The 27508-nt window shown below is 45.4% G+C and overlaps 5 protein-coding genes across 7 annotated transcripts; 1 reads left to right on the plus strand and 4 right to left on the minus strand.

Moving 5' to 3' along the window:
* The first annotated feature begins 1957 nt into the window (after positions 1-1957).
* LOC129596696 (uncharacterized) lies at positions 1958-5882 on the plus strand. Of its 3 annotated transcripts, none has more exons than XM_055494040.1 (4): positions 1958-3201; positions 3665-4312; positions 5189-5440; positions 5502-5882. In XM_055494040.1, exons 1-3 carry the CDS (start codon positions 2207-2209, stop codon positions 5424-5426), a joined length of 1881 nt encoding a protein of 626 aa, XP_055350015.1. In that variant the 5' UTR covers positions 1958-2206; the 3' UTR covers positions 5427-5440; positions 5502-5882. The 3 variants fall into 3 exon arrangements, with proteins under 3 accessions (XP_055350015.1, XP_055350014.1, XP_055350013.1); XM_055494039.1 differs by having other exon boundaries at positions 5189-5431; XM_055494038.1 differs by having other exon boundaries at positions 5189-5882.
* A 281-nt stretch (positions 5883-6163) lies between these two features.
* Positions 6164-9112, minus strand: LOC129596757 (BTB/POZ domain-containing protein 6-B-like). The gene is made up of 10 exons (XM_055494108.1): positions 8977-9112; positions 8709-8893; positions 8511-8633; positions 8280-8436; positions 7990-8168; positions 7648-7783; positions 7255-7421; positions 7077-7140; positions 6678-6759; positions 6164-6428 (listed from the first exon to the last, which is right to left on the minus strand). Exons 1-10 carry the CDS (start codon positions 8989-8991, stop codon positions 6274-6276), a joined length of 1263 nt encoding a protein of 420 aa, XP_055350083.1. The 5' UTR covers positions 8992-9112; the 3' UTR covers positions 6164-6273.
* A 742-nt stretch (positions 9113-9854) lies between these two features.
* Positions 9855-12874, minus strand: LOC129596726 (BTB/POZ domain-containing protein 6-B-like). Its single transcript, XM_055494073.1, has 9 exons — positions 12640-12874; positions 12251-12373; positions 12015-12171; positions 11763-11941; positions 11398-11533; positions 11190-11326; positions 11036-11114; positions 10461-10542; positions 9855-10152 (listed from the first exon to the last, which is right to left on the minus strand). The coding sequence occupies exons 1-9, from the start codon at positions 12804-12806 to the stop codon at positions 10004-10006; spliced, it is 1209 nt and encodes a 402-aa protein (XP_055350048.1). The 5' UTR covers positions 12807-12874; the 3' UTR covers positions 9855-10003.
* A 7891-nt stretch (positions 12875-20765) lies between these two features.
* LOC129596753 (BTB/POZ domain-containing protein 3-like) lies at positions 20766-23560 on the minus strand. Its single transcript, XM_055494104.1, has 7 exons — positions 23416-23560; positions 23166-23333; positions 22960-23082; positions 22732-22891; positions 22482-22666; positions 21569-21704; positions 20766-21491 (listed from the first exon to the last, which is right to left on the minus strand). Exons 2-7 carry the CDS (start codon positions 23324-23326, stop codon positions 21015-21017), a joined length of 1242 nt encoding a protein of 413 aa, XP_055350079.1. The 5' UTR covers positions 23327-23333; positions 23416-23560; the 3' UTR covers positions 20766-21014.
* Positions 23561-24134: 574 nt separating this feature from the next.
* Positions 24135-26908, minus strand: LOC129596729 (uncharacterized). Its single transcript, XM_055494076.1, has 2 exons — positions 26897-26908; positions 24135-26568 (listed from the first exon to the last, which is right to left on the minus strand). Exon 2 carries the CDS (start codon positions 26496-26498, stop codon positions 24714-24716), a length of 1785 nt encoding a protein of 594 aa, XP_055350051.1. The 5' UTR covers positions 26499-26568; positions 26897-26908; the 3' UTR covers positions 24135-24713.
* Between the last annotated feature and the right edge of the window lie 600 nt (positions 26909-27508).

Genomic DNA, 27508 nt, shown 5'->3' on the forward strand with positions numbered 1-27508 from the left:
AGACATTTGAAATCGTTTTAACTGGCGCTACTGAGAATGACTCAAGATTAGCACTTCCTTGAAATCTGAGCAGAATTTGTCGAACGTACGAACCAACCACAACGACTACCCGCCTTGGCGTCAGGCAACCCTCCCGGTTAGCAGAGGTGGAATTGGCATTCGTCGGTCGGAAGAATTATCTTTACCAGCCTTCTTGGCTTCGATTCATTCCGTATCCGGCTTGCTCTCTTCATTACTGCCTGACCACGGTGTTGTCGATGTTTCTGGTGCAGTGGAGTCATAAAAACTGAAAGCCCGCCAGCCTGAGATTCCAGAGTTAGCATACCGGAAGTCCCAAAAGGCTTGGGACTTGCCATTATGCAACGTTTCCCTCTCCTCCCTGCTCGAGGTGTTTCAGGGTGACGAGCTAAATACAGCGCGCCTGCTTGCTCAGTCCAGACCTGAAGCTGGGATCTGGTTGAACGCCCTGCCATCCGCTCACATTGGTAACCTGCTGGGCGACGACGAATTGAAGATCAGCGTTGGTCTCCGCCTCGGCGCTACGATCTGTGAACCTCACGACTGCGTCAAATGTCTCAAACCCGTGGATGGTTACGGTCACCACGGGCTGTCATGTGTTTTCTCCGCCGGAAGGCACCCGCGCCACGGCGGGCTTAACAGTATCATCTGCCGAGGATGTGTGTCCGCCGGTGTGCCCGCAAAACTGGAGCCGCGTGGAACCTCTCACACTACGGAACGCCGCCCAGACGGTTGCACGACATTTGCATGGAAACGCGGGCTGTGTCTCGCATGGGACGTGACATGTGTAGACACGGTTGCGCCATCACATGTCAAAGCAACTTCGACCACAGTGGGAGCGGCCGCCGTGCAAGCTGAGGATAAGAAATCCAGACTCTATATTTACCTAGCTGGCCGTTACCTATTCGTTCCAATTGCCTTTGAAACCATGGGTCCATGGGGACCGTCAGCAATCGCATTTATCAAAGAACTGGGGAAGAGACTTCAGCAGCAAACTGGCGAAGCACGCTCGCATGAATTTTTAAGACAGCGCTTGTCGATAGAGATTCAGCGGGGTAACGCGGCGTCAGTGCTTGGCACGATGGAAGGGCTGGATAAATTAAATGAGATTTTCTTGTTGTAGTATACATGTTTCTTTCTTTACTTTGCCCCCAAGTATGATTTGACCAATAAAGTTACCATATTCTGAGCAACGTTGGCGACGTTTTTGGTGGAGGTCACCATATGCACAAAGATTGACAGCCAGATCGATCTTTTATCCACTGCAGTTTGTAGCGCTTTGTGTTCTTCGAGGTTCGCCAAACACCGAATTTGACTGTTTAATACGTTCCGGATATTCAGAATAATTGTGTCAATCCGACCACTAGGTTTTTCAAGGCGCCAAACAAGTACGCTTGCTTGCCCGGAAGTAACTGACAAACGATACGAAAACGAAATACTAAGTCTTTTTTGCGTATGTTTACCCGCGCCGTTATGTGTAAACATAGAAACACCAAAACACCGTAAACAGAGACAACCAGGCCGACATCAGGGGCACCTGCAAATGCTGCAATAAATACACTATGACAATTACTTGCGCGCTGAAAAGATCTGGCGGATCCTTAATCATGCCCGACGGCCAAGTGTACAGCGCAGACGCCTAGCTGGTTAGCGCAATGTTTAGTTATCCTGGCGCCGGGATAGATAGATATTTTTTCTGTTCCTGCATAAATTTAATTGTGTTGAAACCTTACCGCACGCTTCCTCCTTCCGTCCTCGTCTCCTTGCTTGCTAATCTCAATTCGCCGCGTCTCATGATCATGATTCATGCGCATCAAGTTGATGTGCCCGACTGCTCTCAGAACTTATCGATCGGCTTGGTAGCTGAGCAGCTGACACAACGTATATGCATGCTCGTTCTGGCAGTGTAGAAAACTCATCGATCCAGACAACCAAATAAGCTGTCGAGTAGATCACAGTCTCGGTTACCAGTTAGTTCTTTATCATCTGCCTAGCAGGAAAAGTCTGCTTCGGAAAACTGTTGCTAATAGTTTATTAGCTTAATGTTTAATATTTCATCCCGGCAGCAGGTGACCCATAAACCTGCTGTGATGTACGCACAAAGCATTTTAAACCTGGCCGAAGGGAATCAGATGAAATCTATCACCGTTGCCATAAAGATCTGAGCTACGGTATCTTACTGCCCGCAATGGCCAGTCACGGAACGCCAGCACAATCGATCCAAGCACGTTTCGCTCAGTGGATCCATAAGCCCTGGAAATCGCTGCCGCTGCCACTATTGCGCAGTAAGGACATCCCAAGCAATGACACATATGCCCTCGAGCTTTTTCCCGAACACGGCGACCTTGACACCATCCCCGCGGATAGCAACTATCGGCAAATCTTGGGGAAAAAGCTACATCCCGTTGTATACGAAGGCGCAGCGGGACAATTATCTTTAGGCTATGTGTGCGATGTGGACTGGCCAGGGTGTCGCGTACTGGTGGATTTTGTCTGTCGCAGTCACCCACCCCGTTGGGTGCCTTTCGGGAAAGTCCGCCGGCATCGTAACATAAGGAGCTACGAGGTTAACCTGAAAGCCCCGGTCTCAGCTGCGCTGCGGCTGAGCTCCGACCAACCCTTTGTATTCCAACCGGTGCGAATTATCTCTCCCGATTGCTACGCCGATTCCGGTCTCATCTATGTAGAAACTGTACCCCCGGAACGCGCTGTTCCCATTCGGAAATTCATCCGTCCCATTCAACTGCGCGGGGTGCCAAAGTATCCGCAAAATTATCTCCCTACTGATGAGTCACTGTCCGTTCAAAGATACTGTCAGCTGTTGCGGGAACAAACGGCTCGTCTGATTCCTGGAAAAAAAGCGGAAGATGTTGATCTGCAACGTCTGCTACGGGCGTTGAACGATATTCCTTGGATGAAAGTAGTGCGCATCTGGGTGGATGCCGAGTGCGTCCACTGTGTCTATACGAACATCAAACCAGGCATCCTGGGCGGGAAGTATCTGGATGGTCTGGTCTTCAGGTCCTATCATTGCCACGCTAATCCGCCCGGAGTTTTCCCGGGCTTCGACAATGCTGACGTTCGCCAAACCCATTCTACGTCCTTGGGAATGTTGCCATACGAATTACAAGAACGGATTGTGCTGGATATTCAAGACTTCCACAGCGTCGTTAGCGCCCAAAGGTAATTTCCGTAAATCAGATGTACCGTACATGGAGTATACTGTGAGATAGGGTAATGACATACACACAAAGAATGATTTCAATCAATGACAAGAAAATACTTAAAAGCACCGCAATAGGTGCAAAATAGCAAGTGGTGTTTGTATGCGTATTACCTTCAAAAGTATCCGGCCGTCAGATGTACTCTTTACAGAGTACTTGAAATTTTTAATAAAAGCTTGAAGCATTTTCTTGCAATTCGGTCGAAAAATAAATCAGTATTTCACTTCGTCCCTGATTTCTTTTTCGACCTAATTGTAAGAAAACGATTCAAGCAAGCTTTTTGAAAATTTCAAGTTGAAGATAATGGCGGGATGAGGTGAATCCGGTGGGATACCGCGGATACAATCATGCCGAATTACATGCCCAGAAAAAGTTAACGTGTATAAACCGTGCCATTACGTGAAACTGTAATTTAATTGCAGAGTCTGCCAGATCTGGTACGACATTTTAAACAGTCACCTGCCATACCAACACGTGGCGGTCGACTTGAGAAATTTATTACCAGATTGTACAAGCGGTCAGGAGCGAACATACAACCGGACCCATCTGATCAACGTCCTCGACCATGCCGTGACGACATCCACCGTGTCCCTTATGCTGGTGAACGGCAGTGTGGACTCTGATTTGGAATTGTGTATATATCGGTTTGTGTCGCTAAAACGTATTTGTCTGCCGATGATCGTGTTGAAGAATGTCCGATGTATTCGCGAAGCAGGAGAAATCTACGGGGAAAAGAAGCAGCTGAAGTGGGCCAATCTCAGTCACTTATCCCTGGCGTGCCATGTACTGTACTTACGCGACGTCACTATTCCGACTCCCTTCCGTTCCATCGCCAGATTATGGTCGTCCACAACCAGATTCCCAGAGGATGACGAGATCGTGGTGGACAACGCCGCGCTGCATTGCACGCCTAACAAAGCCGATCGGCTGCAGCAATTCCTGAGAATTTTGGACGCCAACTGCCCCGAACTGACCGCCTCTGAATGGGACGACATTAACGAAGCCTACCACGCGATTATGACAAGTGCCGTACACCCATTCCACAGTCGGCTTGTACACCTACTCAAGTTGTACGTACTCGTATCTCCACCTCTTTTAAAAAAATAATGAGCACCACTGGATAGATATGGACGACTTTGTACACGTTAAATTTTTCGAGGCATTTTTTTGGCATGTACCCACAGTATCCCGCCGTATCCCACAGTATCTTCTAGGTATCCCTCATGTTTCCTTAATTATAATTGTTTACTTCTGTTTGATTGTTGCCGTATCCCTCCGTATCTCTGCAGTATCATCTATGTATCCCACAAGAACCCCGTTAAAAAACCTAAGAAACCTAAAACCTAAGAACACTAAGAAAACAAAATAACGGGGTTACGGGATACATGGAGGATACGCAAAGGATACCGTGGGGATACTATGAGATACGCTAATTACGTAAAAAGAATGACCATTAACAATATTTGCAATACGTGCAGAATACCCTAAGTGATGTAGCCAGTATCCCACCGTATCAAACAGTGGGATACTGCAGTAACTAAAACAAAGTAGAAAATTTGGGGGATACATGAAACTTACGCAGAGGATACTGTGGAATACGGTGGGATACTATGGATACAAATCATACAACTAAAAACACATGCCTGAAAAAATTTAGCGTGTACTAACCGTGCCATAGGTGCCAATGGAAGTAGCATTTAGAACAGCACAATCCTGTACACCGCTAAAATAGAACCTTATTATTGTTGACCACTGAAAGACCAGAAAAGTGTCCTTGTTTATACAAAGCATACGAGTACTCATGCGAGTGGCAGTGCGAAGCCTCGAACACAAAAACCGGCGGTCAGACTGGCTTCGCAGTCTGACGGAATAAAACTGTGATTGTTTTCAAATGTTTTGCAGTAGGCACATGTAAACTCTACTTTAATGAGCTTCCATCTCTGCAGGCTGCATGAACCGGTAACCGGGCAGCTGCAAGCGCCGCTTTCCAGACTAGCCGCCCATGCCTTCCGCTACTGCGGTCTCACGGAGGAACCCTTTTCCGGCAGCCACCAGTATAGCCGCTTAACGTCACGCAACTACAATCACATCTATCACATGCCATCAGTCACCAGTGGCTCCTACTTCTGCGATAGGCCGCTTCAAGTCGGGAACTACACTTACTTCAGCCGGCTCCTAGACTAACATAGGTCTCTGAGGTTTGCAGGATGTTTACTGTCATTGGGTCTCTTTAATACACTTTCACTTCTGTATTCGTAGCGGGCGCAGAAATATACGCATCAACTGCGCCAGATTTCGGTCGGACGACGATTTAAAGACGAGATACGATTGATTTTGTAATGGGTTTTCTGTTAAGCAGTTTTTTTAGATTAATATTCATTGAGGTAGTAATTAGATAGTGTTAGTAACTTCCATGCTATTGTTGCATCCCAACGGAAGCTAGTCAAATTCTGTTCGGTCGATTTACTGACATGCACGGGAAATAATGTCGCTGAAAACGCTTTTTCACACCGATCCTATTATTTCATTACAAATGCAGATACTTATGTGTTATTTGCTGATTCATGCTTTTCTATTTTTAATGTAACGTGTCTGCTGACTCGGATTGGGTCTGGCTCCAGATTGTATGCGGACGTTAAAATAGTACACAATAACACAAGTAGCCGATGCGGTCATTCCGTTGAAACTGTTGATCCAGTGTGATCTCTAACTTTCTAGTCTCTACCGGCCTGTTTACTGCTCTGTGACAAAATGACAGCGGAAGTGCCTCCAAGGGTCGAGACCAGCAAAGTGGGACCTTCAGTTTTTAAGCGATGTCCATTTTGTTTTTGCCAAAGTAAATCATTCAGTCTAAGAATATTCTTGGATTACCCAAAAATTAACAAATTCCAGTAGATAAAATAGCTAATGACTATGGCGTATTCATTTCATTCAACAGGTGTGGAGAAATTAAAACCAAATTAAATTTGACAAGTAGTTTATGAATCATAAAAGCCAGAGTTCCAAGAATTCACTGGGATTGGCGAAGGAATTAATGCTGATTAGAACCCAAAAGCTTTTCACGGAGAATGTCCAGGACCAGAAAGTTTCCGGCTTTGCGGATTACACTGACCGCGTCGTTATGGGTAGCCGCTAGTAAGCTCTCTCCGTTCACCCGAATAATGCGATCGCCGTGCTGCAAACGACCTGAAAAATTAAAGGCTCCCTTATAGACGTAATTTCGTGTGTGATGTTAATGAACTGCTCTGTCTGTTATTTCCTAGCAGTATGACCTTCATGTAATGTGTTTCCTTCTTCAGCTCTAGCAGTTTTTCCTACGATGTATAATTGTTGTCGGTAATTTTATTCTACAGTTTAGAATGATGAAGTGGTTATGTGTGGATGCTGCAAACGGAAACGTCTTACTGGTTAACATTGCACAGCAGCCGCTGTTACCATCTTGATAGGCTTGTCCTCCGGCTGGGATTTTTTCCACAACGATGGGCTTAGCTTTACTGCCCGATTCGTATCCTCCAGACTAAAAACAGTTACGTCTTTATGACTAGACCTATTTATCGTGTAGATTGAGATGATTAAGCGCTTGACATCTAATGATTCTAATCAACCCGCAGTAGAAGTAGAGAATGGAGAAAAGATTTAAACGCATTGCCTTACTGACTTGCATCAAAAACAAAGTCTGGTTACTATCCGTTACTTATGCACCATCACTCTAAAAGGGACATAATTACTACGGCGCCCCCGAAATATAATCAAACTAGTAGCATTTTCCGTATATTTAAGGATTTCCGAAATTATTTTTAAATTAAAAAATGATGCCGATAGGAGGACACCTACAATGGTGAATCCTAGGCCCCGATCATCTCCACGTCGCAGCACGATCGTTACGAGCCCCAGCAGACTACAAAGGTCAAAGATCACATCTGACCGTAGTATTTCATCATTGCTGTACCACGGGCATCACAGCAACGAGAAGTCAAGAACCGCTGGACAAACTGTAATTTTACGCGCGCACCGCTGCTCGACCATTGCTGGACCTTGAATTATTTCATCCGGCAAATGCAACATCATAATACGATTTAGACTTTCCCTTGGCTGCGCTGAAAACGGTATCTCTGGTGGTGTTGCAGCGTGTCTGTACCGGTAAATGTCCCACAATTCGGCTGGCAGCAATAGTCCACTCTAAAACCATAGTAACAAAGTAGTGTGAGTATGAACCGTATTGTCTGTATCGTAGCGCGCCCGGGAGTATCTAAAATTACTGAATGAGTTCGGGAAAATGAGAAGCGTAACAGGGAGAAAAGAGAAGACAGTTGTTAAGAAGGTAGAAAATAGGAAAGATAAGGAAATCATGAGAAATGAGAAAACATGCATCACATCTTGCGACTGAAACATGCTGCTGGGTTACCGCAGCGGGTCCGTCCAGCAGCTCTTGATCGCTCATAAGCGGAAATCGTACGAGGGAGAGTAGTTCCCCAAGTACTCGACGCCGGTTGGTAGCCGTCGGCTCCTCTTTGCTACGGACGCAGCAAGCTGTCGCCCACCTGCAAGACAGGCACCCGTAATCACAGGCTTCATGAAATCGATTCACGATTTGGATCATGATCAGTTCGCCGAATCAGAAGCAAAAGGCCTTAGAAACCGACATTATAATCTTAAGTAAACCTCTACATGGAGCCATTTAATACAGTTTCCAGGTTTGTCAATAATTAAAATAATTAATATCCAAGTAATAAACAGGGGCACCAACTTTTCCACTGCCTTGTAAATGTCGTTTTCCATTGCCTGTAGTGTGCTGCGCTGCAAAATTAACTCCAGTGTATTCTTCTCGAGCTGGCTGAATTGTTTGGAAAGGAGAACACTTTCGGTGTGCGCGTCGATCACCATTAAGCATGGCTCCACGAAGGTGCCGGCATGCCAGTTAATCGTCTAAATTCCATTAGAAAACAGGGAATAAACCTTACCGGTACTAGCCGAAAGGCACCGTGTGTTAATCCCGTTAAATGGGGATAACGTAAAAAGCGGGCGTAAAAAGCGTACCATATCGAGATACATTAGGCAGCTCTCCTCATCGAGGTCGCTTAACACATACTGGGAGCAGATATCGACCAGCAACGGTATATCGTATCTGTCGGCGCAGTACAGGGTTGGCACCACGCTCTCGTTGTTCAGGTCAACGCGGTCAGCGTACAAATAGCTGAAAGAAGTAGACATGTATACGGAATTCTTGCCCATGGATTCCTGTTACTAGAAAGCGTAAACGCCGTTTACCTGAGCATATTAGCAAAGGCTGTGGGATGGACATCGGGAACCTCAATTGGACGATCACAAGACTCTGGCAGGCTGCCATAGAACATGGCCCGAAAAACCGGACTGCGTATGCTCAGAATATTCCTACAAACCGATAAAAATAGAACCTTTCGGGTCGTTTGCATCGGGCAGAAGACTCGGTAAGCTTAACAGGCTTACTTGTGCGCTGAAAAGGTTTTAACGGGGCCGTAGTCGCGCCCGACGGCCAACTGCACATCACTCAAATCCCCGCTGATTAACGCAGCCTTCAAGGATTGCCGGATGCCGGAAGTATCTGGTTCGCGCTCCACGTGTGTGGCATTCGATGTTCTTGACGTTCGCGACATGTACGGATCGAAATTAGTCTATGACAACAATGGCGAAAAAATTGATTTTGTTTTGAAGAAAAATTAATAACATCAGCTCGCAGTAGGAAATTGCAGCTTACACTAACACTGTACATCGAGTATTATTAACGGCTCCGTCAGCGAAACAGACCAACAATTACAGGAACTCAACACGGAAGGTATTCAACAAGCAGCGAAGGCAGATTATTCAGCACGGTACATACTTCAAAGTTCAAATTGTCGGCTTACATACACAGTGATCCACTCATTTACTGTATGTTTATACATCTTTTTAGCCTATTTTAGAATAGAGACTGTTATGATTCAGTACGATCGATATGACTGCTGCGTGAACCAAACGGCCGACTCTACCGACGGAGGCGGAAAGCTGTACGGATAGAACGCAACGCGTAGCTATTTTGTTTTGCATATGTGTTTCTTTGCTTTATACCATCCTTCTCGACGCTTCCTCCGGCGCGGCGATGATCCGTTAACGTCAGGTAAGCAGACAAACAATTACAAGATCATTAAGATCATCTGAGGCAGACGATGTAATCTCCTTAAGATATTTCGTGACCTCCAACCCAATCAGAGATATTATTATGTATATTGTAATATCTTTATTTGAAGAATCGTGCTGCAGTTACAGTACTCGCCGCCCATGCCTTCCGCTACTCGTATTCCATGGAAACGCGGTCCCGCATCCGCCATCAGACACGCTCACTGTCACGTGGCTTGCATCGCATAGACGGCGTCTGGGATATACCGTCAATAAAACTGGGTGTGTCATTCATGTACAGAGAGTAATATTATACTAGAGTAGTACAGTATTCCTGGTACGTTTCCGATATTCTGTCCTACAGAAGTGTCACAGTCATTTTGCCTCGGTGATATGCTAAAAATTTAACGATAGTTTTAATGAAAACGCTATCTCAGACTCCGAGAAAATAAACGGATGACAAAATCCAGCACAGGTAGATAGATAGAAACTGCTTGTTGTTCCCGTTTGGAGATACTGAAAACAGTTCGTATAATAACTGGTAACACATTCTTTCAGCTCCGATTTCCCGACGATGAAATTAAGAAGAACTGAGAAACAATTAGCCATTCACTGTCTTCATGGAGATGTTAATGATTAGAAAAACACAAGGGATTGTCACGGAGAATGTCTAAAACCACGAAGTTTCCGGTGTTGCGTATCATATTGATCGCGTGGTCATAACTGACCACTTCCTCCCCGTTCACCCGGAAAATGCGATCGCCGTGCTGCAAGCGACCTGCAGAATGAAAAAGATGCCTTTGCTACAACCTACAAGCAAACTTAATCTACATTAATTTGTAGACGTTATAGTAGTCGTACCATAAGTACGTGTTTTAACTTTTAAGTACGTTTTTATGTTTTATGTACTACTTAAGTGTTATAAATGTTTTAGGTGAGTACTATACAGTATTATACAGCAATATTATACAGTTTAGCAATATTATACAGTAGTATCAACCCACAATTTAGGACTATAAACTGTCATCGTCTGCCAACGGAGGAAATACTTTATTGGTTAACGTCACTATACAACCCATTCCATACCATCTTGGTAAGCGCTTCCTCCGGCTATAATCTTTTGCAAAAAAATGAGATGATCTTCAGCAAACGATCCGTAGCGTCCCGTCTAAAAAGCAGAGTAACAGTACAGTCTGTATATACTTTCATCATGATGAGTTGTTCACAGTTTTGTTTTCACGGTTTGAAATTGAAATCAGCAACAGCATAAGTTCAGTTTCCCGCAGTGATACATTATTTTTGTTACTATATGCCAGACATGCTGAAGACAGCTACAGTCATTGCAAAGCCACTGTATGCGAAAAGCTGCTAAAATTATTGAGAAAAATGGTTACGGGTATGTCTCGAATTTTGCAAGTTTTCGTTTTCGTGCGCTTCCATACGCTTTTTTTTCGTTCTATCTGGGTTTTATTATGCTCTTCTAAGGCCAAATAATCCTCCATAATTTCGGAAAATGCACTTCTCGTTACAGGTTCGTTTAATTAATCTTTGTGTTGTTTTACTCACCATTTTTAATATAAGATCGAACTAATAAAAGCCAGTTCAACTGAAAGTACTTAATTAATTTTAAGTTACATAATATGACATTCCTCCCATCGTACCAGATTCCCCGTTCCAGTGGTGAATCCTAGAGACCCGTCGCTTCCACGTCGCAGTACAACCGTTACAAGTACCGACAGACTGCAAAAGTTATACTGAATCGATTACGGAAACAGATCAACCCAAACTTCGTAAGACGTAATTTTCCACGCTCACCTCTGATCCGGCAAATGCGTCAGCCCAGTACGACTCGCACCTCGTCGGGGATGCGCAGAAAATGGAATTGCCGGTTGCGTTGTTGCGTATTTGCACTGGTAAAGGTCCCATAATTCGGGTGGCAGTAGCAGCCCACTCTACGAGCACAGGCACGATATTAAAGTACCATAGGTACCTACTTAATACGGCAACGTGTTTTTAACCCCACCGCAGCGGGCCCATCCAGCAATTCCTTATCGCTCATTAACGGAAATCGCACGAGGAACAATAGTTCGTCTAACATTCTACGCCGGTTGGTGGCCGTTGGCTCCTCGTTGTTACGGCCGCAGGCAGCTGCCGCCCACCTGTACAAGGTAAAGAGTGCACACAGTCATACGTAAACTACCTCTTTCAAATGTCTCTTTCATGTAGAAGTCACCAGGAGCCAGATTAAATTTACACCACTTTCCATTATCCCTTTTTATTCAGTGAGATTTAACCAGATACACTGCTTGATATAGTTCCCAATATTTCAATTTAACCGCCAGGTTTTTTAAAAGAAAGGTGCATCATCTAATTTTAAAGACGATCTACCTTTCGACTGCCATATAAATGTCGGTTTCCGATGCCTGTAGAGTGTCGCGCTGCAGAATTAGCTTCAGTGTTTCCTTGTCCAGCAGGCTGAATGGTTCCAGGAGCAGAACGGTTTCGGTATGCGCGTCTATTATCATTAAGCAGGGCTCCACGACGGACTCAACATGCAGTTTAACCGTCTAAACATCACGCGCCAGATGTTCGACAATGTTCGTGAAAAGCTGCCTTCTGTACTGTACTTAATGCATTTACCAAGTCCAAATACTTTAGACAGCTGCTTGCATCGAGGTCGCTGACGACAAAGTGAGAGCAGACGTCGACCAACAACGGCAAATCGTATCTGTCGGCGCAATATAGCGTCGATAACACGTTCTCCTGATTGAGATCAACGCGATCAGAGTACAAATAGCTGAAATCATTGACCATGTATAAGAAAGTGCAATTTAAAATAACGATTACTATACGAGGAACTATTCAACGTCACTTACCTGAGCATATTGGCAAAGGCTTCCGGATGAACATCAGGAACGTCAATGGGACGATCGCAATTCTCGGGCAAACTGCCATAGAACATGGCCCGAAAAACCGGACTGCACATGCTCAGAATAGTTCTAAAAAGCAGCGAAACGGTACCGACATAACCTACTTGGTACACCACAGATTCAACTTTGAATCGCATTTGCACTTTGCTGCTTTCTAAGCACCATTGCGTCAACTTTTACGCGACTGACATGTTGCATAAGGCTTAAACAGAAAAATTGGCTTTTTACCGTCATTTTCCAGCCAAACATTTATACAAAGAAACAGTTCTGTTTTGATTTTACCCGTCTACAGTATGCAGTAGGCACCATTAACTCTTAAGAACCATAGTGCTTACTTGTGCGCTGGAAAGAGCTTGGCAGGCCCGTAATCATGCCCGACGGCCAACTGTACATCGCTTAAATCCCCGCTGGATAGCGCAGCGTGCAGGGTCTTACGAATGCCGGACGAAACCGCGTCCCGCTCTACAATCGTTGCACTCGATGTTTTCCGTGTTCGCGACATCTACAGGCAGAAACTGATCGGAGATTAAGCAACTAAAGAATAACGATCTAGTATGAAAAGAACTGGACAACGCCGCCTCGTACAGGGAAAGTGGAATTCAAGACGTCAACTGAATATGGTATACAGGCTGTTATTACAGCTCAGTCAGCAAAACAGACGCACAATTCAAGGAACCTAGCCGGAAGGATTCTCAACAAGTATCAAAGTCAGCTGGTCTCAGCACAATATTTTTGTAGTATGCTTGCTAGTTTCCGGTATACACAAAGCTGATAGCTAAAGAAAATACTTCGGAGTATTGACCATTGATTCAGTGAGATCAACGACTGCTGTGTAAGCAGAACGGCAACATACGGTTTGTGGCTGAAAGGCGGCTTGCTCCCGTATTCCGTCCTACAACAAGCAGTTCTGTTGAAAACTGGTTTTTCGCCTGCATACCGTAGCGCTAGTAATTAATAGAAAAATTGCCAACATAATTTATTAAGTACGTGATAATGAAACAGGTGCGTGAATGTCCGAGTGCGATCGTTCAGATAATTCCATAAGGGAATAGGCGATTGCGCAAATACAAAAACAATTTTTCGAAAATTCAATAAATCCACTTAAAAGGAAATTTATCAGGCTCAGTCTAAAGCATTCCTACCTTCACGGCTTCACCCATTCGCATATTTTATGTGATACAGGGAAGGCCTAACAAATATGAATACTGTTGACAACTTATAAGGGAGGCGATAAGTAAAAACGCAATGCTGGGCACTAGTCACTGAATGGACGACGGTGACTTTCCTGGTTGGCGCATTTCCGGGGCGCAGCGTTCGGCGAAACGAGATGTCTACATATTTGACATAGTATGTTCATAAATAATTGTAAAATCGCGTTACTTTAGCTGCCTGATCACTTAATTTTTCTGACAATAACGAAGGCCGTTTAAATCAAACGCCTCCACTGTAGAGCTCATTTATTATGCAGCAAAAAAGTGACGAAGCGAATTCCAGCGCGACAAACGGTGAAGATCTTGTTGTTCTTGGCAAATTAAGTCTTACTCTTTTTCCACCGGTAAGCCGGTATTTACGGGTAGCACACAAAAGTTGAACGCACTTTCTGGTACTACTTTTTTTCTTTCCTTGTTTTCCAGGTGTGCTGTTCTCATCTCTCTGCGTCTCGCCAGCATGCGGGCAAAGTATCGTAATGATAGTATCACGTGTACATCCGGCTGCTCCCACAAACCATCCATCGACTGGCTACGAAAGCCGGCACAACCTTCATGGTGATGCATTCAGTGTACTCATACGGTCATACCATATCCACGCAATGCAGCTCTAGAGTAAACCACAGACCTTTTCCGCCAGTCTGCTTCATTCCATCCTTTAAGCCCCTTTTAAAAGTGTCGCTGATCGGCTAGATTCAGACTTTCCTCCGGGTAAATCTGTTTCAGCTGTGGAAATGGCCAGTCAAGGTTCAACGTCGCTATCCACCAAAGCGCGTGTCAGTCGTTGGATTCGTAAGCGCTGGAGATCCCTGTCATCCCCCCGACAACAAAGTAATGACGTTATACGAGTAGACACTTCAGCCCCTGCCTGCGAGCCCATCACCAACAACAGCAACTGTCGACAAATCTTGGGAAAAATCTGCAGCCTGTTGTTTACGAATCCAGTACGGGTCGGTTCTCTCTGGGCTATTTGTGCGACGTGGACTGGCCGGGCGGTCGCGTCTTGGTGGATTTCGCCTGTCACAACCGCCCGCCCCAGTGGCTGCCCGTTGGCAAGGGACGCAAGCATGAACCATTAGAAACTAGGGAGATTGACCGTCATACTCTGGTTAAAGCCGCGTTGCGTGGAAACCCCGACGAACCCTACGTTTTCCAACCGGGGCGAGTTCTTTTCCCCCCGGCAAAGGATTTCTGCGGCAATATCGGTCCAGCATGTGTGGAAGCGATGCGCCCGGGCGGCGCCGGCTCATTCGAAAATTTGTTCATCCAGACCCGGAATATCAGTACCACCACAAAACAGGCGAGTCGCTTTCCGTTGTCGGATACTGTCGTCTGCTACAGAAGCAAACGGCGCGTCTGGCTTCCAGGATTGATTTACGGCTTTTGTTGAGAGAGTTTATCAAAATTCCTTGGATGAAAGTTGTGCGGATATGGCTGGACGCCAAAGGCATCCACTGTGTCTACACACAAAACAAACTCGGCTCTTTTGATCAGGCGGATATGGAACATCTGGTCCGCATGTCCAAGTGGCGTCAGACAGCACGGATACACTGACACTAAAAACAATAAGATGGAGCGTTATGTGTCCCTGGGAATGCTGCCATACGAACTGCACATAATAGTGTTTTTATTACAGAGTGTGCAAGACTTGGTACGACATTTTATGCAGTCGCCGCCGAAATCGGCATGTTGCAGTGGACATGAAACGTTTATTTTCATATCACGCCAGCTACGAGGAGAGAACCATATCAGCTACGAGAGGAAAGAACCTACAGCCTAACCGGTCTGAACGCCATCGACAACGGCGTGACGACGGCAACGGTATCGCTGACGCTGATGAACGGCCGGCTAGACCCGGAAATGGAGTTGTTTCTCTTCGGTTGCTGTTGCTTAAGCGCATTTGTCTGCGGGTAATCGTCTTAAAGAACGTTCAGTGCATGCGCGCAATGGAGCAGAACTACGGAAGGCAGCGGATAGGACGGGATAAACTCTGTTACTTGATGGATGTGTGCCAAGTGCTGCGTTTGTGTGACGTGGCTATTCCGACCCCATTTCGCTCCATCGCCCGGCAATGGAATTCGGCGGACAGATTGCCGAAGGAGGTCGATATCGCGGTGAATTATGCTGCGCTGAGCTGTACGCTCAGGGAGACTACTTGACGTGTGTAGATACTAGTAGTACATACATATCTATTTAACTGTGATTACTGTTGTACGCCTTCTCCTATCTGTACGTCACTGCGGTTGCTCATTATCGCTACCTGTGATTCGCCTGTTCTCATCTTGATAGCGATGTATCTTGTGCTCCTGATAGTCTATAAATTCTCCTGTCATCGCTAATATCGGAGTCAGTCTTGATCATTCTTGACTGGTAACTTGCTTTTAACTTTCCTTGTGTTGTGCATATGATTGTGCGTTAGCGAAGTAAAGCATCTTCTGTGGTATCGACGTTCGTAATTAGCTTCAGATTATAACGTGGTAACACGGTATGCTCGTGCTTCGTCCGACCCGCATGTGTATCGACCAGGAGTTAGAAGTTTATCTTAGCACAATTGCTTAGGGATTCCTGAAGGTTCGTGTTCCTGATTGGTTCCATCCGTTCTTACTGTAACAGTTGATTTATTATTATTATTATTATTATTACGGCACAAGAGCAGACAACCCCGAAGGGACTTCAAGTCTGGTCGAACAAAACAATTTTCTGTTAACAAAACATTTAGGAGAGATTAACAGATCTGAGTAGAAATTTAAAAGAAGGTACAGAACTAGCTTCGAGAATTTTAGGATTAACAGCAATAATTTTATCAAGAAGACGCTTTAGTCGCATTTCCATAGTCGACCCTCCGATAACTTTCTTTGCCCGCGTAACATCGATCCGCCGGCTTCCGCAAGTTGTAGTGCGGTGTTATCTTACTTGGATCATGTCCAGGAGGTAGGCCGGAAGTGAGAACTGATCTTTGTTCCAGAACTTGAACAACCACACCGCATCGCTCTGACGCCATCGGTCGAATATATGAGAATACCCAACTTATGATAGTAACCGATCTTGTAATCAGTGATTGTTTTCAGAGCTTTACGTTGCAGTCCGTCCAGCTTGTCGCGCTCAGTCGAAGACGCTGCAGACCATACCGGCGACTGGTGTCCGATATGGCATCCAAAGCAAGCGTGGTAAAGACCTTTGCGCTGTGACATGCTGAGCCCTTCTTGTGCCCGCTTAATCATGGCAATGCCGAAATTCCCCTTCCGCTGCACCTTTCTGAACTGCTCACTCCACTTCAAGTGGTTATCGATCTCAACGCCGAGATACCGTACACGTTGTGCAATGCTGACAACCGACCCGTTGATGACGACTTCCGGATCCGGTTGTTTGTTTCGGTCAGAACATAAGTAAATGGCTTGGCATTTCTTTCCATTTACGTGCAAGAGATTTTCTTCCATAACCTGGCCGACACGCACCAGTCCAGCATTCAGTTTAGCGGCCGCACATTTTTCGTTTTTCCAGTTGCATGGACAATTGTGTCGTCTGCAAAACAATCAACCTCACAATCTTCTGCGTTAACAGTAAGTACATCATTAATGTAGATGGTGAACAGGATTGGTCCGAGCACTGTGTTCTGCGGGACGCCAGATGTTAATGGCAGCCAGTCGGATGTTCGTTTCCATCTCGTACTCTTTGCACTCTGCCGGTAAGGTAACTATGTAGCCATTGCACTACGATATCCCCGGCTCCGATTTTCTTCATCTTGTCCAGTAGTCGCGAATGGCTTACACTGTCAAATGCTTTCTTGAGGTCTAAAACACACTGCTGTCACATTCTTGCTATCCAATGCCTTTTTCCATTTCTCCGTTGTTTTTAACAATAGCGTTTCACAAGAATGACCGTCTCTGAATCCAGACTGATTTGGGGATAAGATCTGTTGTTCTTTCAAAAAACGCACTAACTGCATTGGACGCATTTCAAACACCTTCGAGAAATTACAAAGTAGCGAAATGGGGCGGAAATCATCAACACACAGCGGGGAAACACTTTTGGCAAGGGGTAAACTTCGGCTTTTTTGAAGACGGACGGAAACACTCCTCCTTCAGCGACTGGTTCACCATTTGCGTAAGGACTGGAGCGATGAGCGGCGTGATTTTCTGTAACAGTTTCGGTGGCATCCCGTTTGGTCCGGGGCTTTTTTTCTTCGCGGCCATTCGATGAAGTATCCCAGCCACCACTGCTGTATCAACATGCGCAAACCTGGAAAACAAAGCGTTACTATCGTCCCCCAGTGGCGGTCGCTCTGGGGGATCGTGCGGAGCCCCATGTTGGCCCATTGTCACGAAATGCTGATTAATCGCATTTAAATTAACTGCAACCGCACTAGGTTTCGCCTCTTTTTTCATTGTTCTGCCGATTTCTTTCCACACTACGTCACTCCTGCGCTGATTTTCTTTGAAAAACGCCTCTTTAGCATTTAAAATAGCCGTGGTCACTTCTAGCTTCACTCGCTTATACTCTCGGGCTTGCTGATCGTACATCGGTGTCCCACGTGATCTGCATTTCTCTCCGTACAGTTGGTCTTTAATCTTTAGCATAGCTTTTAAATCATCGTTCATCCACGGTGGAGATGCACGCTTCACACGGCGGGAGCGTGTAGGAAAACATTTGTCAACCACAGCTGAGAGGTCTTGCACGAAATTCTCCACAACTTCATTCACGTCACGTTGTTCATCATACTGTTCGTAGCGCTTCACTGTTTCACCAATTTCATCCAAAAAACTTGTTATCGTCCGTATGGCTCCACAATCGAAATTGAATTGTTTTGTGAACTGAATTTTAGTTTTGTACTGTGCAACAGTACGACACAGGCGGTGATCCGAAAACTGACATCGGTAGCAGGCATACTGGCATACAGGGAAGGCGGGGAGCACAACATAGTATCGATTTTGGTGCAGCTGATAGAATTCATGTTATCCTTCTTCATTTTCCTGTTGGCCACACGAGTATAACCTATCACCTTTTCGTCGAGATTAAAATTTGTTTGCAGATCATGGTAATAGCGGTGGTACGGAGTACTACTGATGGAAGTATCGATATTCAAGTCTCCCGTAAGCACGTAATCACAATCAGGGAACCGAGACAGGGTATTATCGATATGCGCAAACAAATATTTTGTATCTGAAGCGTTGGAATCCGGAGCACGGTAAATCAAACCCCCCAATACTTTTCGCTTACCGATTTGTAATAAAATCCACAAACTTTCACAATGAGCATACGTTTCTTTGCAATCAACGAGTTTACTGGTGATATGACTGGGCACATACAGCAGGAGACCTCCGCCGCGAACTTTACAGTGGTCTTTACTGCGATCTTTACGAAACAGCTTATATCCAGGGACTTCGTATAATTGATCAGGATCCGAAGATGAAAGATGAGATTCCGAAATACAGAAAATTTTAGAAATGTTATCTTCAGAGAGAAGAATGCTTTCAACCAAATTATGCTTGGTCGAATTGCGATTATTAATGCCCTGTATATTTAGATGGTAATAAGCCACTGAAGACAAGCTGCAGCGTTTTTTGGTCCCCATATCGATCATATACAACCAATCCGTACAAACTTACAGTTGCAAGACTCAGAAAAAATTACTGAACATTCTACTACAGAAAAAAGTTGCTTCTGCTACATTTTGAAAGGAAAAAGTTAAAGAAACTCCGCTGGCTTAGCGGAGCTAAATTTAGCCCACCAGCCAGCCAGTATTAGTTTTTAGCCAGCCAGTATTAAGAGTTGCTCTACCGATTGAGTCGTGGCAGGGAAGTGGTAATTCTCGTACATTAAACCGTACCGAGTCTCTCTACACGACATACTCGAATGCAGCATTTCTTGAGGGTTTTGGATGCCAGCTGCTCTGAACTTCTGTGTGGGACGCTTCTGTGTGGGACGCCATTAATCACCTTTGCCAGGTGATTAACTCGTGGAAGGAATATCCGTTGCGCAGGCGGCTGTTGGACTTGCTCAAGCTGTACGTATTTTCTCCCCGGTCTAAACAAACGATAAGTGCAGAAATTAGCCTTAAAGATTTGGAATCTTTAGGCTGAATGAACCGGTAACCGGGCGGCTGGAGCCGCCGCTGTGCAAATTGGCAGCCCATGCTTTCTCTTACTGCTATGACATAAAGGAACCCCCCAACTCCCTTTCCGGCATGCGTCCCCATAGCACCTTGCTGCAACGGGACCTTAACTACGTAACATTCATCACCGATCCCTTCTGCTTCAGCCGTAGGCCGGCATAATCGACATTGAATTTTGGCTTCGATTTATGACCGACTGGGTAAAGCCTACTGGTATCATACTTATTTACCTGGAAAATTTGAAATATATTTTTTAGTTGGAGGGATATCACGCCCATTAGGCGTCAGCAAATGTCGTTCTGGTTTTGATGACAACAGTCATACACACATGTGTACTGTGGCGGAGTGTAATCGGACGCACCAGCGAATTTTTCGGGATTGCCGTGTCGGCTTACTCAGCTATTTTTCTAAGTTTTTAACATTGTTTAAGCTTTACGACTACACAGTTTATCAAAGAAAAACTCGTTGCACAAACCCGTATAAACATTGCATGCATCAGTTCGGTTCGATCCTGTAGCCGCGACAAAACCGATTTACGTTGAACACTACGCAAAGCTGTGCGTGACTTCCAATTTAACAAAAATTTTATAACTCTCGGCGCTCCTGCAACCTTTACAAAAACGGTGCACGCCTAGGAAGAATTTGATCGGCTGGTGAATCTTTTACAATAGTTTCACATACAATACACGAGCTACCAGTACTGGCTACTAGCAGACTAGAGCCATATACATGCAATATACTAGTATGTACGAGTATCTGTACATATACACTTTTCAACGGCCACATAGAATGATAGCATTCTCCGTTGCCAGCAGTGTACTGCGCTGCAGAATTGAACTTTAGCCGTGTCCAGCGTGTTAGCTTGTTTAAAGCAAAGAACGTTTTCGGCAAATATATCCACCAATTACAAACAGAACTCCCAAAATTAATGTCTTCGGCACTCCACTTAACTGCCTAAAGGCGCACCTACTTATCAGCATTCTCAATATTATTCTAATCACTCTACTTAGTTTTTTTTATCACCCCAACGCGTGGCTTGGTCTGTACTTGGCTAAAAAATCTAATCTACATGGGTAAACCGGTATGTACGGTGACTAAAATGTCCATCTATACAATACAATGAATGCAGTTAATTAAATCCCGAAGTATAGCAAACGTCATGTCAACAATCCACAGTTTCCAATATTGCGTCCACCCAGTCAAAAACAGTGCGTAATGAAGCTAAGAAGACTAATACTCTAATGATTTCAGTCTACTCATGTTGTACCAACAGCTAAATATATGAACACAAACATCGGAGCATGTACACTCATTTCAAAATAAATAAATTCAACTGAAGACCGTCCAATTCCACACCGCACTTCCATCCCAAAAAATGCCAGCATTAATTTCAGGCCGCTTTCCATTCCTCGACGTGCTTACCGGCAATCTTCAACTCCCTGAATGCCACACTACTCTCTCGACCGGCAACCTCAACGGTATGGCGACCCGCTCGCTGTACGCCGTACGTCGCCTCTTGGTAGCCTCCGTCAATGTACGCGTACACGACCAGTCCACGTTTAAGAATATCCCCGGCATGAACGACTTGGGCTGGCTGGACAAAGTCACCCTTGTCTGTCGGCTCCTCCAGTTTATACTTGGCATAATCATCCACTTCATTGTCTCCAGTGACGATCGCGGGATACCAATAACCGTTCGCAAATAAAACGAACAACCTCTCCCGATTTCTGCACAAGGGCTCGCGCTTCGACCCCAGACGAAACGCTACGTACTTCCGCGGTTTCGTGGAGAATTTCAGCTGGTCTTCACTGGTTCCATGTTTGCAGAGATACAGTTCACGTACTTCGTTGGCAGTCAGTAGACCGCTCTACAAAAACCCAGCGAAGGGGTTAGCGATTTTTTTCAGGACCGTGATGAAGTGGTTTTGACAGAGTAGATCCCAACCTTAACAGGTCCGTTGGCCAGCTCTTCGTCATTCATCAGCGGGAAGCGTACATGGTACAATGCACCGCCCAGCAGGCGGCGACGATTAGCCGGCGTGGGAGCCAGCTTCTTGCGAGCACAGGCTGTCGCGGCCCATCTGTAACAGTGCCATGTGTGTAACGAACGGTATAATCTTTTATTATGTCCGCTCGGGAGAACAGCAAACAATCAACTAAATTGACATAACGTAGCAGCGCTGGTACTTCCATTACCAGTTGCTACGGTATTCACAATTTACGAGAATACACATCGTTTGCACTTGTACATACGTACTTGCACTATACACGTACGTGTACTTGCACTATACACTACAAACAGACTACAGAAACAAAGCAACACTGACTGCTTGGCTGAGCGCTTGGCCAATGCACAGCAATAAATGCAACGGAATATTAAAAATATTGCATAAAAATTTTTTTAATGTTTAAATTTGATCATTATTTTTTATTAGTGTAAATCCGCGCAGGCATCTTGTTATGTACACTGGTGTAAGGGCGGGACGCTCCGTCCTCTTGAGTAGCTATTCGCTGTTTCTGGGGATTTCCACCCCGGACATTTCTGCGCTGTTTTGACGGATCTGCAGCACAATTGCACTGGCTGCAGAATCCTTCCTTGCTAGTCTGGTGTTGCTGCGCCACGGTGCGCATTAGATTCGGCATTAAAGCTTCATCCGAGTTCACCGCTGTTCGCTGTCGAGGATACGCGTGGCGCCCATACGGCCCCGCGTTATACTGGCTGTTGTCGAAATAAAAGATATCGGTACAAATATTGCATTCTCCTCTACGAATACCGCCTGAAATTTCGCAATACCTACTTGCCATGAAGCTGTTCGCTTTAAAAAGGCAATAAGAAACAGGAACAACAACCTACGTACTTTTCAACGGCAGTATACACGATATTCTCCTCTGCCGACAAAGTGTCTCTTTCTAGAATCATCTCTAGAGTTTTACGCTCCAATGCCGTGACGTACTCCGACTGGAGAACGACTTTGCTGGATACATCCAGCACATCGCAACACTTCTCCATCACAACATCAAAATCCGGAGTCCAGCGTTGCGCCTACCACGACGTATACAGTCATCTACCCTGCATATCGGGTTCAGTTTTCTTAGCAAAACACCAACATTTCCCAGGTACATCAGGCAGTTCTCCGGCTTCAAGTCCTGGAGAACGAAATCCATACAGAGCTCAGCCAGCCACGGCAAGTCGTACTTGTCCGAGCAGTAGAGCGTCTGCAGCACATTATCCTCTTTCAGATTCTCCACCGTCCCAGTGTACACATAGCTACAAATACGAAACAAAAGCAACTGAACTGAACAGACATCACTGGTAGATTACGCATAGGACGGTACCTGAGCATATTCTTGAAAGCGTCTGGGGGAATGTCCGGGACGTCGATGACAGCGTCGTTACGCTCGGCTAAGCTCCCGTAGAACATCGCATGGAACACCTCGCTGCTGACGCCCAAAGTCAATCTAGGGAAAAGAGGAACTTTTATTACTCACGAAAAACTGGAATGCATTTCGTCCGTTGGGAAAGGAGCGCTGTTAAACCGTGCCTGTGCGCTCGGATCTTCTGCACTCCGCCACACTGACGTCCAACGGCGAATTCCACATCCGTCAGTTCACTATTGGCCAGAACATTCTTCCAACGATTCGTAATCTCGGAAATTGCGCCTCGGCGTTCAAACCTCACGCATGATGCGGAAGGCTGCGTCATGATGGTGCTGATGGAGTAGACAGATATCTGTACTTGTACGGTTGTACCTTACAATTACTGCACACAAGAGAGTGAAGAGACCGACACACCTGGAACTTAGCTTTGGCAGAGATAAAAGCTGTCGAATTCCGTTCAAAATTGAAAACTGTCTGATGAGAGAATGATCCGAATCGTTCTCCACAAAATCTAGGACAGAAAAGTCTTATTTACCAAGTAAAACGGAGAACCATGAAAAACTGAAAAGACATCTCTTCTGCTGACTACCGAATCCTGAGTACTGCTGTCTGGGAGTGGCTTGACTGCCGAAGAGCAGGAGGATAGACGTAGTTGCCAACTGGGGTGGTTGGCTGGTTTATTAACCACATGTCGGACTTCCGGTTTTGTTTTCTTTGTTTTCTTGTTTTCCGGGATTCGTGGTGTAACTACTCAGTTCTACTAATTGCCCATCTTAGTACTATTAAGAAAAAGATCAATACTTCCCCCGGCCATCCCATAGTTTTGAGATCTTAATAATTTAAATATTGTTCTTTCTAAACGCTCGCCACGGCATCCCACATGTAGTCGTCGACCTGACCAAACTACTACTCGATGGTGCAAACGACCGTGAGCGAAGGTGCAGCCGCGCTCATTTGCTTAATATCCTCGACAACGTCGTAACGAAGGCCACGGTTTCGTTGACGCTAATGAACGGCAATCTGAGTTCAGAACTGGATCTCTATAATTGTAACAGAAGCCGATCTGGCTGCTGTTCTAGTGGGTTGGCGTGTTGACCGTACCACGATGTTGTGTGGGCTGTTGAGATGAAAGGTTGGCACGACCGGCAACGGCGCGGTCGTGGACGCTCTTACTGACGTAACACAATTACTGATCGTAACAACGGATGTTCACGGCATGTTTAATGACAAGAACAATGCAAAACAGGGAGCAAGGTTTAGGCAAGAGTTTAACAAGCGGAACAAGCTGATCAAGCTGGTGCAAGCTGTAGCAAGCTAAGGCAAGAATGAATTCTAGAAATTGTGAAGAAGAACAGCTAGCCGGTAAAATAAAGAGAATTCATAACGTCATGATGAGTCATAACTGGGTGGTCTTATGGGTTGTACAACTTCTATCGCTACATCCCTCACGGTAGCGATGAGATATACCTGTCTCATCAAGACAATACAAAGGAAAAGAAATTAAGAAGGAAACTGAAAAAGGTTAAATGCGGTTAAATACTGGCTGTGCTTGCATGGCGTGTCCGGAGGGGGTAGGGACTGGTGCGGCGCCACGGTACGGTGTGTACTGTTAAAGGTGATGACGGCAGTGATTCCGGCAGGTCAGGTCAAGGGAGACTGTCGTAGTAGTCCAGTTTGTACTCCAATTCGTCGGATACGCTGATTTGGTTCCCTCACGGTTGACTAAGGCATCCGGTAAACGTCCGTTTCCTTGTAGTTAGGCATCCCTTACAGTTACGGTATCCGAAAATTTTCCGCATTCGTCCGGCGTCGTGGGGATGGAGGAGCAGAGTCGCGAAATGGTAATATACCAGTAGGTATGTTGAGCAAATGCGGGCTGGTAAACAACGTCTGATAGAATGGAGAATTGCGAATATACTCCAGTGTGGCATCAATAGAATTGACAATAGAATTGGCCGAATACTTTGTACGATAGAAATCATTTCATTTAATTTTTGTTTCAACAGCGTTGACGGCAAAAAGTTAATTTGAGGTACTCTCTGCATTACGGAATTGTTCACTGACTGAGATGGGTGCTCCTTCTCTGCGATAGACGGTGATGTCGGTGCTGTCAAATCACCGGAAATTTCATTCAGCAATGTTTCACATAAGTCGAGTTTTTGCGGAATGGTATTCGCTATTTCCCGAGAAGTCGCATTCAAGACGGCATCATTTAATTTTGCAGTGCCTGCAGTGTTGATGTATGGTGTGCGTGGTTTTAAAATATCGGGTGTGTGCATTTCTTCCCGTTGCTTAGTTAATATTTCCTTGCATCGAGATGCCGGGTCATCTGAGCGACGACTGTACAACTTATCTTCAGAGAGGCTATAGAATACGGGAGGTACATAGTTATAGCCATACGGGCCGCCTTTCCTGTAGCTTCCCATTCTTTTCCGTTGACTGCTAAACAAGAACGACATTCCTTTTCGCTCAAGCATGTAGTGTATGTAGTTATCGTATTCTTCCTGAACTGCAACTCTAACGTCATTTGGGCATAAACGCGGTATAGTGTATTTGTCATCGCAACTATAGTTTGTGCATTCTCCGTACGAATGAAAGATATCAAGACACTTTGGACAAAATAATTTTCCGTTGTCTAATCTGTAGCTTTCAAAGTCGATATACCTTGGATGTATTAACTTGTCCACATTACACTTTTCGCGATTGCAGTATTTTGTGTGGTCACGGGCGGGCGAGTATCGACGGTGCGGTTTGCGATAACATTCGTAACTACGTTCACTTTCAGGCGAATAACGGTTGCGTTCCCGGAAATGTGTACTATAATATTCGTCACTACAAGTGCTATCACGAGAGTATGAACGGTGTCGTGCGCGATAGCGGTGTAAATTGGGTGACCGGGAACCATTTGAGTCACTGAAACTACTGTAATATTCACGGTAAGAACGATTCTGGTGCGCATTATCTGACCGGCGGTCATCCGATTTACTGTGATACTCGTAAACAGCACGATGATGGTACGCGCCGCCGTTATTGTCAGCAGCAGAGCCGTTAGAAGTGCTTTCACAACGACTCATGTGATTAAGTTCTCTGTCAGCTGATTGTGCCAAAGCAATGCGCGCTACCGGCTCTGCAGCATGTGTGCTGGCTTGTGTGCTCCCTGCTGCACTGAGCGTTTGGAACCTGCATTGAGCGCCTTCAGTACGCGCTGTAGTGGCCTGCTTTGATAGACTGTCCCTCTGAGTGTGAGAACGTGTGGTCGGTGCGGCGTTGCTGTGCACAGTGTGCTCAGCCGGCGCGACTGACTCATCGTCAGTAGGGGACTGGGAGCGCTGGAGCTGATCCACAGTAATGTGGTTCACGTACATATAAGCGGAGAGCGCGCTTATCATTCCGGCCTTCGTGTTTTTTAAAGCGATTGTTATATTGAAACTTCTACAGATGTCACGTAGTGCATTCCGAGTGAATGTAATATCAAGTTGTTGCTGTAAAGATTCCATTGCGTACGCGGAGCGTGACTGCTAATGGTTTTTTGTGCACAGCTCAAAACGGCGCCAAAAAGATAGACGGCTGGAATATGCAAGGTATAATACAAAGCGAATATATACAAACGTACTGTAAGTGTAAAGCACAATAAACCGGTAAACTGTGGTGCCGTACCGGCAAATTCAATAAGGTTTTCCGAAAAACGATCCGACTGGGATATGCGTGCAGAAAAACGTTAGCTAAGGTGTACAGCCTACGTAGCTAACTGCGCCAATTGTATCGAAATTACACGATTGATTATGCCAGAATACATTTAATCAATTATAAGCTTAAACTGCAGTGCTGGCACGACTGACAGTTGGTTACGGTCTTACAGACGTAATCGCAGTACTTGCATCGCGAAACGACGAACCGGTAAAAGTCGAAATGACTAGGTCTGAGACTTCTTGCGGGTGGTGTGGGAAGTGGCGATGTTGTGGAAATCGCGAGTTCAGACTGCAGGCGTCCAGGTGGCCTGGTTCTTTTACAGGAGCGCCATGTAACAGAAGCCGATCTGGCTGCTGTTCTAGTGGGTTGGCGTGTTGACCGTACCACGATGTTGTGTGGGCTGTTGAGATGAAAGGTTGGCACGACCGGCAACGGCGCGGTCGTGGACGCTCTTACTGACGTAACACAATTACTGATCGTAACAACGGATGTTCACGGCATGTTTAATGACAAGAACAATGCAAAACAGGGAGCAAGGTTTAGGCAAGAGTTTAACAAGCGGAACAAGCTGATCAAGCTGGTGCAAGCTGTAGCAAGCTAAGGCAAGAATGAATTCTAGAAATTGTGAAGAAGAACAGCTAGCCGGTAAAATAAAGAGAATTCATAACGTCATGATGAATCATAACTGGGTGGTCTTATGGGTTGTACAACTTCTATCGCTACAATATCTTTCAGTTTCTATCAATTAAAGTCACACGTCTACCGATAATCGTTCTAAAGAACATTCGATGCTTTCGCGTCTTGGCGCAGAACTGCG

Source organism: Paramacrobiotus metropolitanus, unplaced genomic scaffold, assembly GCF_019649055.1.
Source record: "Paramacrobiotus metropolitanus isolate TYO unplaced genomic scaffold, Prichtersi_v1.0 Parri_scaffold0000094, whole genome shotgun sequence".
Lineage (NCBI taxonomy): Eukaryota > Metazoa > Tardigrada > Eutardigrada > Parachela > Macrobiotidae > Paramacrobiotus > Paramacrobiotus metropolitanus.